The sequence below is a fragment of the Coregonus clupeaformis genome, chromosome 1 (genome assembly GCF_020615455.1).
Source record: "Coregonus clupeaformis isolate EN_2021a chromosome 1, ASM2061545v1, whole genome shotgun sequence".
NCBI classification, from domain to species: Eukaryota; Metazoa; Chordata; class Actinopteri; order Salmoniformes; family Salmonidae; genus Coregonus; species Coregonus clupeaformis.
The window spans coordinates 81,376,490-81,394,111 of NC_059192.1; the positions used below are offsets into that span (position 1 = coordinate 81,376,490).

Below are 17,622 nucleotides of genomic sequence, written 5' to 3' on the forward strand. Positions count from 1 at the left end.
TGGTGTGTTCATAACAATTTGACTGTTCTGCCTTGTTAGCTACCAAATGGATCCAAGTTGGATAAACTTTAAATATAAAGATGGGTACTCTACTCTACATGGGCTTGTGCTTGAGAAATTGTTTATGAGACCTGTGTTAATAATTTGCTATAATGCCTGCTACAATAAGTTAGTCATTATTAGTGAATGTGCATTATGCATGGTTCTGGTTAAATCTGTAACAAAAATTGCATTTTCATAGACAGAATTGAAAGCCAGATCAGTGATTATTTCAAAAAATAATTACATTATTTGTGGGTCCTATGGTTGTGGAAGGCTTATATTTAGCCTATGTATCATTTCACAAGCCCTGAATTCATTCGATTATTGCTAACTGTTTGAAATGCAGTGTACTTGACCTTTAATTGTACAACAAAGCTTATATAGAGAAAACATTTAAAAGATGTAGATATATATCGTGAATCGCCCATAAATTAGAAAAAATCGAGATATGATCTTTAGGCCATATCGCCCAGCCCTAAGATGTCCATACCAGTCCATACCAGTCTTGATCACTTCTCCTTAGAAATGGATTCTCTATATTTTATGGAAAGAATCTGGTTGAATGGAACCGAGACTGTGTTGAAATGCATCATCATCAGCACCATCTGTATATTCTAGACTGCATTTCCTCTGGAATTAAACCCTGTGAGGAGATCTCCTCTGCCTGCTGTAGCACCTGGACTACCCGCAGACACAATGCAACAGAGACTCGATGCAACAGAGATGGACAAATATACAATCTTCCAGCTCAGTGTATACAATCTTTCAGCTCAGTGTATCATATGTATAACACAAATAATACTTTTTTTAAATCAGTGTGATATTATTTTGAAGCATCTCTATGTTATAACGAATACACAATATAGGCCTTGATTTATGAATTATGACAGTTGTCATCCTTTTCTCGTTTCTTGCCTCTATTGAGTGAGGTGTGTTGGATTGAAAATAGATCTACCTAATAAGGCAAAGCCAACCAAGTGAAACAATTGGATCGTGAGTATCCTATTACTATGCTTAAGTTATCTAGCTATAGGCTACTTTTCATGGAATGGAAACGTTGTGGGCTGTCTTTAAAACTCTGGCATCAGTGCTTATTAATGATTATTAAGCACAGCAGTTGACGCTGAGTGATTCTGTTATCGTCGCGTTAGTGTGCTGGTATTACTGGAATGGGAGTCATGGTAGACTCCGCAGAGAGAGAGACTCCGCAGGGAGGGGAGCCGCGTGCATTAGTATTGCTCAGGCGCGCCCGCTTGATATGGGATGGCATTTATTATGTCCAGCAACCCTCTCTCCCCTCAATCCCTCCCAGACTGTCACAGAACAGCCGAGATTTTCTCATGAAACTGGAGAGGAAGTCTCGCCTATTGGTGGTTTGATCTACCGGGGGTAGGGGTATAGGGGCGTTTCCTTCTATGTAACAACGGCGCTTATCACTCGTCTGTCCGGATCCCTGTCCCGCAACTAGGCTACACACTCGCCCCAGCGGCTGGTGAATGTCCAGCCTATAGAGAGCCTTATGGTGGAGCTCCGGTAATGGCTCACTACAACGCGACACCGGCGGGTTATATGTTCACCGACGAAAAGGAATACCTTCAAGCATATGAGGATGTCCTCGAAAAATACAAAGGTATGCTAATTACTTTGGCCGCCTATACCGATTGGATAGGCCTTAATTGGTAGGTCTACAATGATTCGACATAAAACAATGAGGGAATAGCCCTGTATGGGACAATTGCCCCGTGGTAGGCTAAAGCCCTAAACAAGTGTGTCAGCAAGCCACTGAGCTTTGATGACTAGAGGACAGCGAGTCAGAGTGAATGGAAACATGACAGTCTAGGCTATTTGATTGTAGTCTATAGCCTTGTCAGTTTATATTAGAATTCTAAAGTTTGTGTTTAGCACTTGTAAATAGCCAAACTGACTTGGATTTGTGGGACATCGTACTAGAATGATTTAGAATTTTGTTTCTGTTGGCAAATGCATTGATTGGAGGAGGAGTGTTCCTCAATGTAAAAAATAATGCTGTCTCAACGTTTTACTGTCACTTTTGTCACATGAGAAAAGCAGTCTCAAAATGACTATAGGCTATATTTTGGTAGGCCTATTAATTATGGAGATGTTTATTTATTTAGATGAAATATTTGGCTACGCAGGAGATGTTATTTAAATGAACATGTCTATGAAGGATTGAATATTGTAGAGTTGATGACCCCTCTTTTGTTTTAACTCTAGTCTGACCATTTGACCAAGTTGTTATTAATACAGGCTGACACAACTCTTTGGACCATGGTCCATCAGCCAAAGATGCAGCAGGCCTATTATCTTGCATTAGTCCATCAAGCATTACATTCAGGCTGACAGGGCTTGAGGCCAAGTCAATTATTACTGGAAACCTGCAGAAGACATTACATTTTCAATATCCTGTCTACAGCAAAGCATTCTCCACTAGCTGGAGGACATCACCCCCCTACACATACAGATGTAGGATCTTAATTTGATCACCCTGTTGTTTCATGCACATTTGAAGTGCATTCAAGGTTTAAAAAGGCTTCTAAACTTTGTAATTTCCCAAATTTGCCCTAACTAAAAATGTATCAACCCCTACAAAAATGTCCATGAATTATAATCCACACAATAATTCACATTTCCTATTTCCCTTCTGTGAGAAACTGGTCAAATTAAACATCTGTAGTCCCTTTCCAGGCCTATAGTGTGAAACCCGAAAAGACTTCGTCTCTTACAGTTATTGTTTTCCCCCTTTTATTTTTTCAATCTCTCCGACATTATCTGCAGCATTTGAATGAGCAGTGAATGAGAAAAGGTCATTCGTGTGAATGGGTTAGTTGTGTATGTTACTGTGATTCCTTGTTAACCAGTGGTCAGTCACTAACAATGGATATTTACGTGGTCTCTTTCTCTCTCAGCTGTTGCGTATCACAGCAACAGACAGTCAGCTGTGGCCTGCTTAACGGCCCTTGACTAGAGCCTAATGGAATCATATGATGTAGCATCATTTGGAATCTGTGTCTGACTTTTGTCTCCAGGCACTAGGTCAGACAATGAGGTGTTTTATCATTGGTGCTCCGTACGGCTACATGCTTCTACTTACAATTTTACCCCCCAAAAATTCTGACTTCGGTCCACACTTATTATTACCATAATGTTATGAATTGCAACCACGCTAAACCGATATCATATCAATATTATTTATTTACTTTGATAGATTGAGTATGTAGCCTACTGATGGCCTACTCTTCATCCAATTCTGTTTCATGCCAGCTCTTACACTGGTTAGACAGGTTTCAGTACTGAACTAACAGTTCATCTGAGGAAGTGCAATGTTACATGCATTTGTTGGTGATAATAATTGTAAATGCTTATACTGTAAATACTTCTCAATGTATAAATCATTATAAATGTTTGTAATGTTTATTAATACAGGAATACTAATTTAGTATGTACACTTCTTATCAATAGTTTATTAAATGAAGTTATTGTAAAGTGTTTCCAGTGATTTGAGCCCAACATTGATTTGAGCCCAACATTGATTTGAGCCCAACATTGATTTGAGCCCAGCCTTTGAATACTAAGATATGCCTTGTGATAATTTCAGGGATTTCCCTTAAGTGGCTGGCTATGCATTGCAAGGCCATTGGTCTGTCATTTAAAACTCCAGCACAGCTCCCTGGTTGCATGTGACAATGACATTCGTCACTTAAAGATCTGAGTTATGTTTGATGTGACACATAGCTGGAAATCACCTTTTTGAGGACTCAGTACAAAGTTATAATGGGACTAAGGAGGAAGTTCAATACTGAATCATACACTCTTAGTGAAAAGGGTTCCAAAAGAGTTCTTTGGCTGTCCCAATAGGATAACCCTTTTTGGTTCAAGGTAGAACCCTTTTGGGTTCCATGTAGAACCCTCTGTTTTTGGGGATCTTCAATGCTGACCTTCCATTTTTGGGTACCCTTCCCCAGATCTGTGCCTCAACACAATCCTGTCTTGGAGCTCTACGGACAATTCCTTCGATATCATCGCTTGGTTTTTGCTCTGACATGCACTGTCCACTGTGGGACCTTATATAGACAGGTGTGTGCCTTTCCAAATCATGTCCAATCAGTTGAATATACCACAGGTGGACTCCAATCAAGTTGTAGAAACATCTCAAGGATGATCAATGGAAACAGGATGCACCTGAGCTCAATTTTGAGTCTCATAGCAAAGGGTCTGAGTACTTATTTAAATATGGTATTTTGGTTTTTTATTTGCTAAAATGTCTAAAAACCTGTTTTTGCTTTGCTTTGCTTTGAGTGGTGAAGTGGTCTAAGGAATGTATGCATTCACTAACTATAAGTCGCTCTGGATAAGAGCGTCTGCTAAATGACTAAAATGTAAAATGTCAAATGGGGTATTGTGTGTAGATTGATGAGGGAAAACATTTATTTAATCCATTTTGAATTCAGGCTGTAACACAACAAAATGTGGAATAAGTCAAAGGGTATGAATACTTTCTGAAGGCACTATAGCTATATCTTATTCAATCTCATTCAAACAAAACAAAACAAACATTGAGTAAGAAAAACAAACTAGCAACATATCCTCAATCATATCCTTGTCTATAGGAAAATAAACTTAGCCCCAGCATTGAAGTAGTTTTTCCCCTAAAATAAAAGTATTAATCATTAGGATGGTTTATACCAAGGTGTGGCTTATATGCTTCCTCTCCCGAGTAATAGTGAAATATGAAGTTAAAGGACAAATTATACAATGGAACAATTAACAGCCCAGTTGGGAGGATGGATTTCCACAAGTTCACATCCTGCATGTGACACCTTCATCTGTCCCTTACATTAGTATGAATAGAAACACCAGGCGTGGTCAAACCTGTTTAACATGCTAAAGATGTAGATCTACTCAGGGTGCACTATGTCACCTTGTCATTAATTGTTTAGCTTTTGGCAAACAATCAAACATTAAAGTTACATATTCGTCTATGGTGGATGCTGAAATTCATGCACTACTAGTCTGCATGTACTGTAGCTGTGTAATGGACAAAGTCAGCAAATTATTTAATATTGTGCGGTTGAAACATTCCTGAAATTGATTGGCAGCTCGTTGGAAAGTACAGAAGCTGTTCTCCAACAAAATAGCTTTTACTGTGATCTTCAAGTTGTATCCCTCTTGATGGGTATTACTGCTCCCCACCAAAACCATGGAGAGAAATAACCATAGCTCATTGCAGATACTGTGACTGCTTGTCCATTGTGCAGACAGTTAGGCTACATCAATGCACAGTTAGGTTTTCACAATGCAACTGTCACAGTATACCTGTTATATGCCTCTCACCGAAATTATTGGAAGTCAGGTGTCACCCATCTGCTGTGCGGATGTTGACATTGCTAGTGATATCAGATACTGTACATTGTATTTCCCAATTCCCTTAGCTATCGCATCCTGAGTATGCTTTGGCGACAGCCTCTGTGTGGAGGGATACATGCTTTGGTTTTAATGAGGCCAGTGTTACAGCCTTTGGCGCAGTGGCACTGTGACCTGCCATTGGAAAGTCAGCGGTTCATATCAACCGTTAATGGGAAACTCAAATCTGAGAAGAAATGACTCACTAACCAATGATTCTAATAATGTGTTTGAAAGGAAATAATTTGGGTGTTTGCACATTGGTTATGCAGTGTAATAGGCACCACTCATATTTACTATTCAAGCCCTGTAAGAATGTCCGTCCCCATACGTCACTAATTGGGCATTTGATTTAATAACACACTAAAAACGGGTTTCTTTGGATCGGTACTCCACTAATCCACCGCTGTTTTATCAAAGATGTAAGGATTAGACCTTGTTTCTTTTCAAATGTAGTAATCCCAGACGTTTGAACTGGAATCAAATACAGCCCGCTACAAAATATCTGTAAATTTGAGCACAGTTTAGAGTTCAACCCACAGTTTCTTGGATATATACAATGGCTGTTGCATAGGACAGTGAGTGGATGTATGCGAGCACAGTGTTCTTGTAAAGCCTCTAGATGGGAAGTGGGGATGAATTATGGGAGCTATTGTGGTCTTTTCAAACAGTTGATCGTCTACCGTAGTTAAGAATGCTGAAGATTTATTGGGAGTGGGCATGTGCCTAATGTTTCTCTGTTGTGGATCGACTGTTTCTCCTAACATGTCAATGTGCTCTTTCATTCAATTCAAAGATGTTGTGGCAAAACATCAAGCCAGTGTTCATTGAATGGCTGTGTTAGAGTTTGGACTGGGGGCTTGTAGGGATTGAATGTGTGTGTGGACAGGAATGGACTTTTTCAGTTTAGGTACATCATGCACAGGGCTGTCTTTACTCATTTACTGGTCTTACGTTTTGAAATGTCGAATGAAATCACATAGCAAAAAAAGTTACCTTCAAAGAAAACGAAGTTAGTTGAGTAAGTATATTGACGAATGGCATCAGTGTAGTGTTGTTTTATGCGGTTACAGTAACAAACTGCTAAGGCAAATTGATTCAAATGCTACCAGCACAGATATCTAGTGGAGTAGGCCTACTTTCAAATTGGCTTACTGGCTGATTGAGGTGGCTACGTAGCAAGTTACCAAAACAAATATGAAGCATCACATCCACAGGAGGAGAACCTTGTCTTCTTGTCTCCCCTCCCAGGTTTTCTCTCTGACCCCATGTACAGTAGCTGCGCAGCAAGTGCCGTAAAGCCTTTCAGTGACTCAGCAATAACCTCATGCGTTCTCTATTACAGATACTGTCTCGGAGACAGGTTTCTGAAAGCGCATCATGGTGTAGTTAGTCATGCAATTTTATTAGCACAGGAACTGTACTGTGTAACAAGGTCTTATAAACAAAGTGATTTCTATTCTTAACAAGAAATCTGTAAAGATGGCACTTCCTCCTCACCCAAGCTTTTCCTACCCTCAAGAAAAGCCTCACAAGGTCAGGACACAGATTCCAGTAGGTCTTCAAATATTCCCAGAATGTGGGCCTCAACTCTGCATTATATAATACGTTCATCTGTTCAACTTCAGATGTTGTTTTATGACTTTGACTCTGAATATACAGTACCAGTCAAAAGTTTGGACACGCCTACTCATTCCAGGGTTTTTCTTTATTTCTACAGTTTTCTACATTGTAGAAAATAGTGAAGACATCGAAACTATGTAATAACACATCAAAATATATTTTTTATTTGAGATTCTTCAAAGTAGCCACCCTTTGCCTTGATGACAGCTTTGCACACTCTTGGCATTCTCTCAACCAGCTTCATGAGGTAGTCACCTGGAATGCATTTCAATTAACAGGTGTGCCTTGTTAAAAATTAATTTGTGGAATTTCTTTCCTTAATGCGTTTGAGCCAATAAATTGTGTTGTGACAAGGTAGGGGTGGTATACAGAAGATAGCCCTATTTGGTAAAATACCAAGTCCATATTATGGCAAGAACAGCTCAAATAAGCAAAGAGAAACGACACTCTATCATTGCTTTAAGACATGAAGGTCAGTCAATCCGGTAAATGTCAAGAACGTTGAACATTTCTTCAAGTGCAGTCGCAAAAACAATCAAGAGCTTTGATGAAACTGGCTGTCATGAGGACCGCCACAGGAAAGGAAGACCCAGAGTTCCCTCTGCTGCAGAGGATAATGACATTTGAGTCTCTCTGTCTGATGTTGGTCCTTTGTTTTCTGCTAGGGTGTGGTCTGGCTACTGCAGATCACCATTCCCTTATGGTTCGCAGATTAATGCCCTTAATAATGTTTTCCTGCAAGTGTGCTGCAGGATCTCAAACCACAATATTTATAGGTAACTCATCCACTGGTACAAATACTGATTGACTGAAAAAAGTAAAGGAGGAGATTTTTGCACAGTCACTATCTTTGTGCCTGGTCCCCTGTGCCGAACCTAACCTCCCGCTCTCCTCCGAGTCTGACAGCCCACTCATCACATTCAAATGGCCAGGCCAGGCCAAGCCCACACATACAGCAGAGCAGGCTCCATCTATGGAGACTCTGTTACTGTACAAAATACACATTGTGTCCAGACAGAGGAGAGGCCGCATCCAAATCCTGGTCAGAGACTTGTCTGTGTGCCTTGCTCCCGATGTGATTGTGGTGAGGATCCTTTGTCTGGGCCACACTGTGATGGTCTGAAGTGTGCTGGAGGCTGGAACAGGCTCCGTGGTTAACACTGGCAGTCCCAGAGGAAACCCAAGCCGGGTGCATACTCAGCACTAGGCCATAACATTCCTAATCCTGTCAGACCCGCGAGGCCGCCTCGACCCTCCGCTCCGCTCACTCGCTCCCCGACCATGTGACCGTGGTGCTGAGAGAGACAAATGAAAACACTGCGTGCGTACTGTAGACGAGTGGCGGCTAGGCTAACTCTCTGTCAGATTAGGTTGAGTGTGTCTGGCTGTTGAAATCCTCTCTTCACTCAACTCTCTAAAGCTCAATTTCAGAGGACTGTTGAGATGATGCCATGGAGTCAGTTTAGGAGCACTTTATAGATAACGTGTTTGCTTGACAGGAGTATTTGCTATTTTAGTGCTTAGTCACAAGTGAGCCATCCTCAGCGGGTCGTACACAACCGGATGCATCCGGTTTTCAGGCAAACACTGGTCAGCTGACTGGGCAGGCAGTGTTCTGTTCTCATTTATGTTCAGTTGTCAGTTGGTATAGTATAATGTAGAGGTAAATATTACCCAAAGGTTGTTCAATGAAAAGCATTTGGATTAATGTTGAATTAGCTGTTATTCAAGGGTCATTTGAGAACTGCGCCAGTTGAAAGTCTTGAGTGGTAACGGCTATTTCAGTCCATCAAATTCCTGGAGCGGTTCCCACCTCTAATGTGTCAGTTTGGTGCACCATGGTACTGCAGTAAAATCTAGGCTAACAGATCCTCCTCTTTGAATCTGTTAACATATCTCTCCTCATGTGTACAGTCAGTGACACAAGTATTTAGTAGACTATAAAATGTTTTGTTTATTCTTTTTAAAACATGCTATTTGGTTGTACCAAATAGTGAACAACTTTCACATTATAGGCCTACTAAGCATGGTGGCTTGGTAATTCAGACTTGAAACTCCTCTCTCTGCCCAAACATATTCGGTTTGGGCAGAGAGAGGAGTTTCAAGTCTGCATTACCAAGCCAGTGAAGCCACCTTGGTTAGTACACAATGATAGAACAGAACACTTTGTCCTGATCATGTTTGTCTGTTTATCTCTTATAAATACAGTAGGCCTATAATGTGAAAGTTGTTCACTATTTGGCTGATGTTTGCTTTGTTACCAACCCTTAGTAAACTATTGGAAAAAATTGTGTTTGACCAGATACAATGCTATTTTACAGTAAACAAATTGACAACAAACTTTCAGCATGCTTATAGAAAAGGACATTCAACAAGCACAGCACTTACACAAATGACTGATTGGCTGAGAGAAATTGATGATAAAAAAGATTGTGGGGGCTGTTTTGTTAGACTTCAGTGCGGCTTTTGACATAATCAATCATAGTCTACTGCTGGAAAAACGTATGTGTTATGGCTTTACTCCACCTGCTATATTGTGGATACAGAGTTACCTGTCTAACAGAACACAGAGGGTGTTCTTTAAGAAAGCAAAGTTAACTGAACTAAATGACTATGGCCCTGTAGCACTCACCTCTGTCATCATGAAGTGCTTTGAGAGACTAGTCAAGGATCATATCACCTCTACCTTACCTGTCACCCCAGACCCACTTCAATTTGCTTACCGCACCAATAGATCCACAGACGATGCAATCGCCATCACACTGCACACTGCCCTATCCCATCTGGACAAGAGGAATACCTATGTAAGAATGCTGTTCATTGACTATAGCTCAGCATTCAACACCATAGTATCCTCCAAGCTCATCATTAAGCTTGAGGCCCTGGGTCTGAACCCCGCCCTGTGCAACTGAGTCCTGGACTTCCTGACGGGCTGCCCCAGGTGGTGAAGGTAGGAAACAACATCTCCACGTCGCTGATCCTCAACACTGGGGCCCCACAAGGGTGCGTGCTCAGCCCCCTCCTGTACTCCCTGTTCACCCATGACTGCGTGGCCAAGCACGCCTCCAACTCAATCATCAAATTTGCAGACGACATAACAGTAGTAGGCTTGATTACCAACAATGACGAGACCGCCTACAGGGAGGAGTTGAGGGTTCTGGGAGTGTGGTACCAGGAATATAACCTCTCACTCAACGTCAACAAAAACAAAGGAGATGATCGTGGACTTCAGGAAACAGCAGAGGGTGCACCCCCCCTATCCACATCGATGGGACCGCAGTGGAAAGCTTCAAGTTCCTTGGCGTACACATCACCGACAAACTGAAATGGTCCACCCATGCAGACAGTGTGGTGAAGAAGGCGCAACAGAGCCTCTTCAACCTCAGGAGGCTGAAGAAATTCAGCTTGGCACCTAAAACCCTCACAAACTTTTACAGATGCACAATTGAGAGCATCCTGTCGGGCTGTATCACCGCCTGGTATGGCCAAAAATATCATCAAGGACATCAACCACCCGAGCCACTGCCTGTTCACCCCGCTATCGTCCAGAAGGCGAGGTCAGTACAGGTGCATCAAAGCTGGGACCGAGAGAATGAAAAACAGCTTCTATCTCAAGGCCATCAGACTGTTAAATAGCCATCACTAGCACATTAGAGGCTGCTGCTGCCTATTGAAATCACTGGCCACTTTAAGAAATGGAACACTAGTCACTTTAATAATGTTTACATATTTTGCACTACTCATCTCATATGTATATACTGTATTCTATTCTATAATATTCTACTGTATCTTAGTCCATGCCGCTCTGTCGTTGCTTGTCCGTATATGCATACATTCTTAAATTCCACTCCTTACTAGTTTTGTGTGTATTGGGTATATGTTGCGAAATTGTTAGATATTACTTGTTCGATATTACTGCACTGTCGGAGCTAGAAGCACAAGCATTTCGCTAAACCCGCAATAACATCTGCTAAACATGTGTATGTGACAAATAACATTTGATTTGAATTTGATTTAATGGAAGCCTCTCCAACATAATCCAGGTAGAACCAGGAATTCCCCAGGGCAGCTGTCTAGGCCCATTACATTTTTCAATCTTTAATAATGACATGCCACTGGATTTGAGTAAAGCCAGAGTGTCTATATATGCGGATGACTCAACCCTACACATGTCAGCTACAACAGTGACTGAAATGACTGCAACACTTAACAAAGAGTTGCAGTTAGTTTCAGAGTGGGCGGCAAGGAATAAGTTAGTCCTAAATATTTCTAAACTAAAAGCATTGTATGTGGGACAAATCATTCACTAAACCCTAAACCTCAACTAAATCTTGTAATAAATAATGTGGAAATTGAGCAAGTTGAGGTGACTAAACTGCTTGGAGTAACCCTGGATTGTAAACTGTCATGGTCAAAACATGTTGATACAACTATTTTGTTGCATTACAACCTGTAATTTAAATGGATTTTTATTTGGATTTCATGTAATGGACATACACAAAATAGTCTCAAAAAAATTGTTTCAAAAAAATAAATAACGGAAAAGTGGGACGTGCATATGTATTCACCCCCTTTGCTATGAAGTCCCTAAATAAGATCTGGTGTAACCAATTACCTTCAGAAGTCACATAATTAGTTAGATTGCACACAGGTGGACTTTATTTAAGTGTCACATGATCTGTCACATGATCTCAGTGTATATATACACCTGTTCTGAAAGGCCCCAGAGTCTGCAACACCACTAAGCAAGGGGCACCAACAAGCAAGCAGCTCCATGAAGACCAAGGAGCTCTCCAAACAGGTCAGGGACAAAGTTGTGGAGAAGTACAGATCAGGGTTGGGTTAAATTATTTTATCAGAAACTTTGAACATCCCACGGAGCACCATTAAATCCATTATTCAAAAATGGAAAGAATATGGCACCACAACAAACCTGCCAAGAGAGGGCCGCCCACCAAAACTCACGGACCAGGCAAGAAGGGCATTAATCAGAGAGGCAACAAAGAGACCAAAGATAACCCTGAAGGAGCTGCAAAGCTCCACAGTGGAGATTGGAGTATCTGTCCATAGGACCACTTTAAGCCGTACACTCCACAGAGCTGGGCTCTACGGAAGAGTGGCCAGAAAAAAGCCATTGCTTAAAGAAAAAAATAAGCAAACACGTTTGGTGTTCACCAAAAGGCATGTGGGAGACTCCCCAAACATATGGAAGAAGGTACTCTGGTCAGATGAGACTAAAATTGAGCTTTTTGGCCATCAAGGAAAACGCTATGTCTGACGCAAACCCAACACCTCTCACCCCGAGAACACCATCCACACAGGAAGCGTGGTGGTGGGAGCATCATGCTGTGGAGATGTTTTTCATCGGCAGGGACTGGGAAACTGGTCAAAATTGAAGGAATGATGGATGGCGCTAAATACAACCTGTTTCAGTCTTCCAGAGATTTGAGACTGGGACGGATGTTCACCTTCCAGCAGGACAATGACCCTAAGCATACTGCTAAAGCAACACTTGAGTGGTTTAAGGGGAAACATTTAAATGTCTTGGAATGGCCTAGTCAAAGCCCAGACCTCAATCCAATTGAGAATCTGTGGTATGACTTAAAGATTGCTGTACACCAGCGGAAACCATCCAACTTGAAGGAGCTGGAGCAGTTGTCACAGCGACGTGTATGCGGTAGGCGAAGTCAAGAGCAGGACACTGAGCTACTGGCAGATACTTTACTGGATACAGTACAAATACAAAGTACAAAGGCAACCTCATACAGAGAGGAAATAATACGACCCGCACACATGGGCAACTGCCGCAAAGACCAAAACAATTACGCACAATACACAATGAGAAACAGAGGGTTATAAAGGGAACACAATAAAACATAATGGGAAACAGGTGTAAACAATAAAGACCAAACAAGACAAACACCGAAACATAGATCGGCAGCAGCTAGTACTCTGGGGACGACGAATGCCGAAGCCTGCCCGAGCAAGGAGGAGGAGCAGCCTCGGCTGAATCCGTGACAGCAGTTTTTCCTTGAAGAATGGGCAAAAGTCACAGTGGCTAGATGTGCCAAGCTTATAGAGACATACCCCAAGAGACTTGCAGCTGTAATTGCTGCAAAAAGTGGCTCTACAAAGTATTGACTTTGGGGGTGTGAATAGTTATGCACACTCAAGTTTTTTGTCTTATTTCTTGTTTGTTTCACAATAAAAAAAAAATGCATCTTCAAAGTGGTAGGCATGTTGTGTAAATCAAATGATACAAACCCCCCAAAAATCTATTTTAATTCCAGGTTGTAAGGCAACAAAATAGGGGGGGTGCATACTTTCGCAAGCCACTGTATTTCCATAATAAAGCTCTACTCTACCTTCTTAACAGCACTATCAACAAGGCAGGTCCTACAGGCCCTAGTTTTGTCACACCTGGACTACTGTTCTGTCGTGTGGTCAGGTGCCACAAAAAAGAACTTAGGAAAATTGCAAATGGCTCAGAACAGGGCAGCACGGCTGGCCCTTGGATGTACACAGAGAGCTAATATTAATAATATGCATGGCAATCTCTCCTGGCTCAAAGTGGAGGAGAGATTGACTTCATCACTACTTGTGTTTATGAGAGGTGTTGACATGTTGGGTGCACCGAGCTGTCTGTTTGAGCTACTGGCGCACAGCTCGGTCACCCATGCATACCCCACAAGACATGCCACCAGAGGTCCCTTCACAGTCTCCAAGTCCAGAACAGACTATGGGAGGCGAACAGTACTACATAGAGCCATGACTACATGGAACTCTATTCCACATCAAGTAACTGATGCAAGTAGTAAAATTAGATTTAAAAAACAGATACAAAAACACCTTATGGAATGGCGGGGACTGTGAAGCAACACAAACATAGGTGTAGACACATGCATACACACGATAACATACGCACTATAAACACTTGTACACATGGATTTTGTACTGTAGATATGTGGTAGTGGTGGAGTAGGGGCCTGAGGGCACACAGTGTGTTGTGAAATCTGTGAATGTATTGTAATGTTTTTAAAATTGTATGAACTGCCTTAATTTTGCTGGACCCCAGGAAGAGGGGATCCATAATAAATACAAATACAAAAGGGAAACAAACAAAAACATCAAAGATAACTAGTGCAGACAACAGGGCAGCAATATTACGTTGATCAGTGAATCCCCTGACATTTGAGCCAGTACACCACCCTGTTCCATTAAGCCTACTTTCCAGCCCTGTATTGATCTGGAGGAACCTATTACAATAACTACATCTAGTGTGGGAGGAATGAGTCAGACTCTGAGCTCTTAGTTAAGAAATTTTACAGTATACTGCTTTAGACATCAATAGCTTCCGAGAAGAAAGATGAGTAAAGCAATTATTGTTCTGGTTCTATCAATGATAACTGACATTATCAATAAGGGCAGCCTATGGTTGTCTTGATATAATTGCTAAGGGCTTAAATCATTTTCAATTTTAATGATGTTTTTGTCATTCACTGTGAACACGTGGAGCTGATCTCATTCTGTTTGTCTCTGAAAGTGAAGAGTCATGGCATTGTAGGGCTGTCCCCGACTACAAGAAATCTTGGTCGACCGAGAGTCGTCCTGTTCTTTTGAACAATCGATTGGTTGAAATGTTTAAACTTATTTTTTCCATATATAGACAGACACACCCTATGTGTTTGAATAAAATCAACTACATACTGTATGCACTGAGCTTGTCTGATGCTTCAAGCACACTGTTTGATTAAATAATTAAGACACACAAACAACTCAAGAAAGAGCCCGATGGTCACACTGTGTGAGTGGCGCACGTTGTCTCGCTCACCTCCCTACTGCAGCAAAAAGGCACCACAGCACAGCAAGTGTTTATTGTGCTGTCCGTGCTGAAGCTGCAACATCATTTCAGCCATTTAGTTTCTTACTTGTTTCTGGCAGAAAAGTTATGTTACCGAAATCCCTAATTTGTTTAGGAAAAACATTCCCTATTCCCTCAACCCTTGCTCTCTTTACGTGAAACATGTAAGCATCGCATGCATGTGACCAATAGTGCCTGACCTATAGCCTATCATAATCACATCAATACATTGGTTATAATAAACTCAGAACACAGTAACACGTAACAGCAAAATGGATGCGGAGGAGGTGAAAAAGCGGAAGTCAGATATGTGGAAGACATTTGACTTAGTTGTGGAAACTACTGGAGGTCAAGAAAAAGGAGGGTATAGGAGCAAGCATTGTGTGGGTATTATGTGTGCCAAACAGTTGCTGTTAGATTACAATATTATTCTTTTTTCTGACCATTTGGAACAGTGTAAACAACACTAAATAAAAAAAAGTGTATCAGAGAGTCTGTTCTGACTAGAAAAAATATATATGAAGCCTATATTACAGCAGACTAAACAGTTGCAACAGCTGCATGCGTTTGTGAATTGCGGTTTATTTATTGTTTAGGCTAATTATTCAAAGCTCCATTTGTTATTTATTTTTAAAACTAAAATGCTTGATTAGATTTCATAGCATGAATGTCTCGTATGCTGTGTGATGGCATGAATGAATGAATGATTGATTGATACAGTAGCCTATATATTGAAATATAGGCCTAAATAAGTTACGGTATTAAGACTAATCAGGACGATGGTGGTTATACAAGGCTACTAATGATAACGACATTACTTATTATTATAATGATGATCATAATAATAATTGTAATAATAACAATAAGAAGGAGATCAAGAAAAAGGATGGTATAGGAACGAGAGCTGTGTGACAAATAGGTGCTGTTAGATTACGATATAATTTTTCTGCCTGTTGGAACAGTGTAAACACTAAATAAATTATAAGTAATACCAGAGAGGCTGGTCTAACGAAAACAAATTGTAAAGCTTTATTACAGCATAGCAAAGATTATAAACAGCCGAATCTGTGAAATTGCTTTATCCAACATTTTGCCATTGCATGAGGCTTTGTGCTCACACAATCAGTAGGCTGTTAAACAAACAATCAAACAGGCAACTGAAGCAGGATCTGTCTTATTTCTGTAGATATATATGGATGTTTTATAAAGCTAGGCACATTTAACAGTTACGCTATTGATTATAGACCTAATTAAGTTGGGGTTTCCTCTCTCCCCAATTTTCTTAGACAATTAGGCTTAGACAAGGGCTGTTTCCTCGTCTCTGCTGCTCCTGCTTCCGCCGCATTGTTCTCAATCCCAATACGCTGGTTAATTTTGCTATTATGCACATAGCAACATAGGGAAAGGCACCAATTCTACGGTGCACTGAAGATTATGTTTCAGAACCGCGGACAGCGACCGTATCCAACGCGGGAGAAAGCGCATTTGTTAAAAATAATATTAGATTTATTAGTGTTGCACCATTATTTTTACATAATATAACCATAAACAATTTCAGTATCACACGTCTTAGAGTGATGGACTGTGCCATCCCCGTGGCCTCCACAATGGATTAGTCCACTGAGACAGGAGCCAATCAGACAGGTGTCTTGTGCACCATGAAAAAAATAACAATTGTTACTGCTCGACTAAAGAAATCTCGGTTGACCAACAGCCTATCGACCAAACAATCGACCAATCGACTAAATGGGGTCATCCTATGGCATTGTCACGATCGTCTAAAGGAGCGGACCAATACGCAGCGCGTGGAGTGAACATGATGACTTTATTAATTAAAGCAACCACGAAGAAAACAACAAATGACGATACGTGAAGTTCAACTCCTGATACAGACTAACAGCAACACGGAAACAATAACCCACAACACAAAGGAGAAAACACACAGAATATATATGGCTCCCAATCAGAGATAACGAGCCGACAGCTGACACTCGTTACCTCCGATTGGGAGTCATCGACCAATCACCACATGACACAAACAAAATGAAACTCACCCATCCCCAACACCACCAAATGAAATACACCCAAACACATGAAAATGAACAACCCTGGCTCAATATAAACGTCCATAGAGCCAGAGTGTCACAGTACCCCCCCCTAAAGGTGCGAACTCCGGGCGCACCAACATCAGGACTAGGGGAGGGTCTGGGTGGGCGTCTGTCCATGGTGGCGGCTCTGGCCCCGGTCGTGATCCCCACCCCACCACAGTCACAACCTGCTTCGGTAGCCTCCCAATGACCACCCTCCACCTAACCCCACCTGGACTAAGGGGCAACCCCGGACTAAGAGGCAGCATCGGCCTAAGGGGCAGCACCGGGATAAGGGGCAGCACCGGGCTAAGGGACAGCACCGGACTACGGGGCAGCACCGGACTACGGGGCAGTACCAGACTAAAGGGCAGTACAGGACTAAGGGGCAGCACCGGGCTAAGGGGCAGCACCGGGCTAAGGGGCAGCACCGGGCTAAGGGGCAGTACCGGACTACGGGGCGGCACCGGACTCAGGGGCAGCACCGGACTCAGGGGCAGCACCGGGCTAAAGGGCAGCACCGGGCTAAAGGGCAGCACCGGACTAAGGGGCAGCACCGGGCTAAGGGGCAGTACCTGACTAGATGGC

The 17,622-nt window shown here is 41.8% G+C and overlaps 1 protein-coding gene across 1 annotated transcript in view; it reads left to right on the forward strand.

The window, feature by feature from the left end:
* Positions 1 to 1,456: 1,456 nt before the first annotated feature.
* Positions 1,457 to 17,622, forward strand: part of dst (dystonin) — a 193,936-nt gene continuing 177,770 nt past the window's right edge. The window contains 1 exon segment of the mRNA XM_045222968.1: positions 1,457 to 1,672. Coding sequence (XP_045078903.1) covers positions 1,579 to 1,672 — 94 coding nt within the window. The 5' untranslated portion in view covers positions 1,457 to 1,578.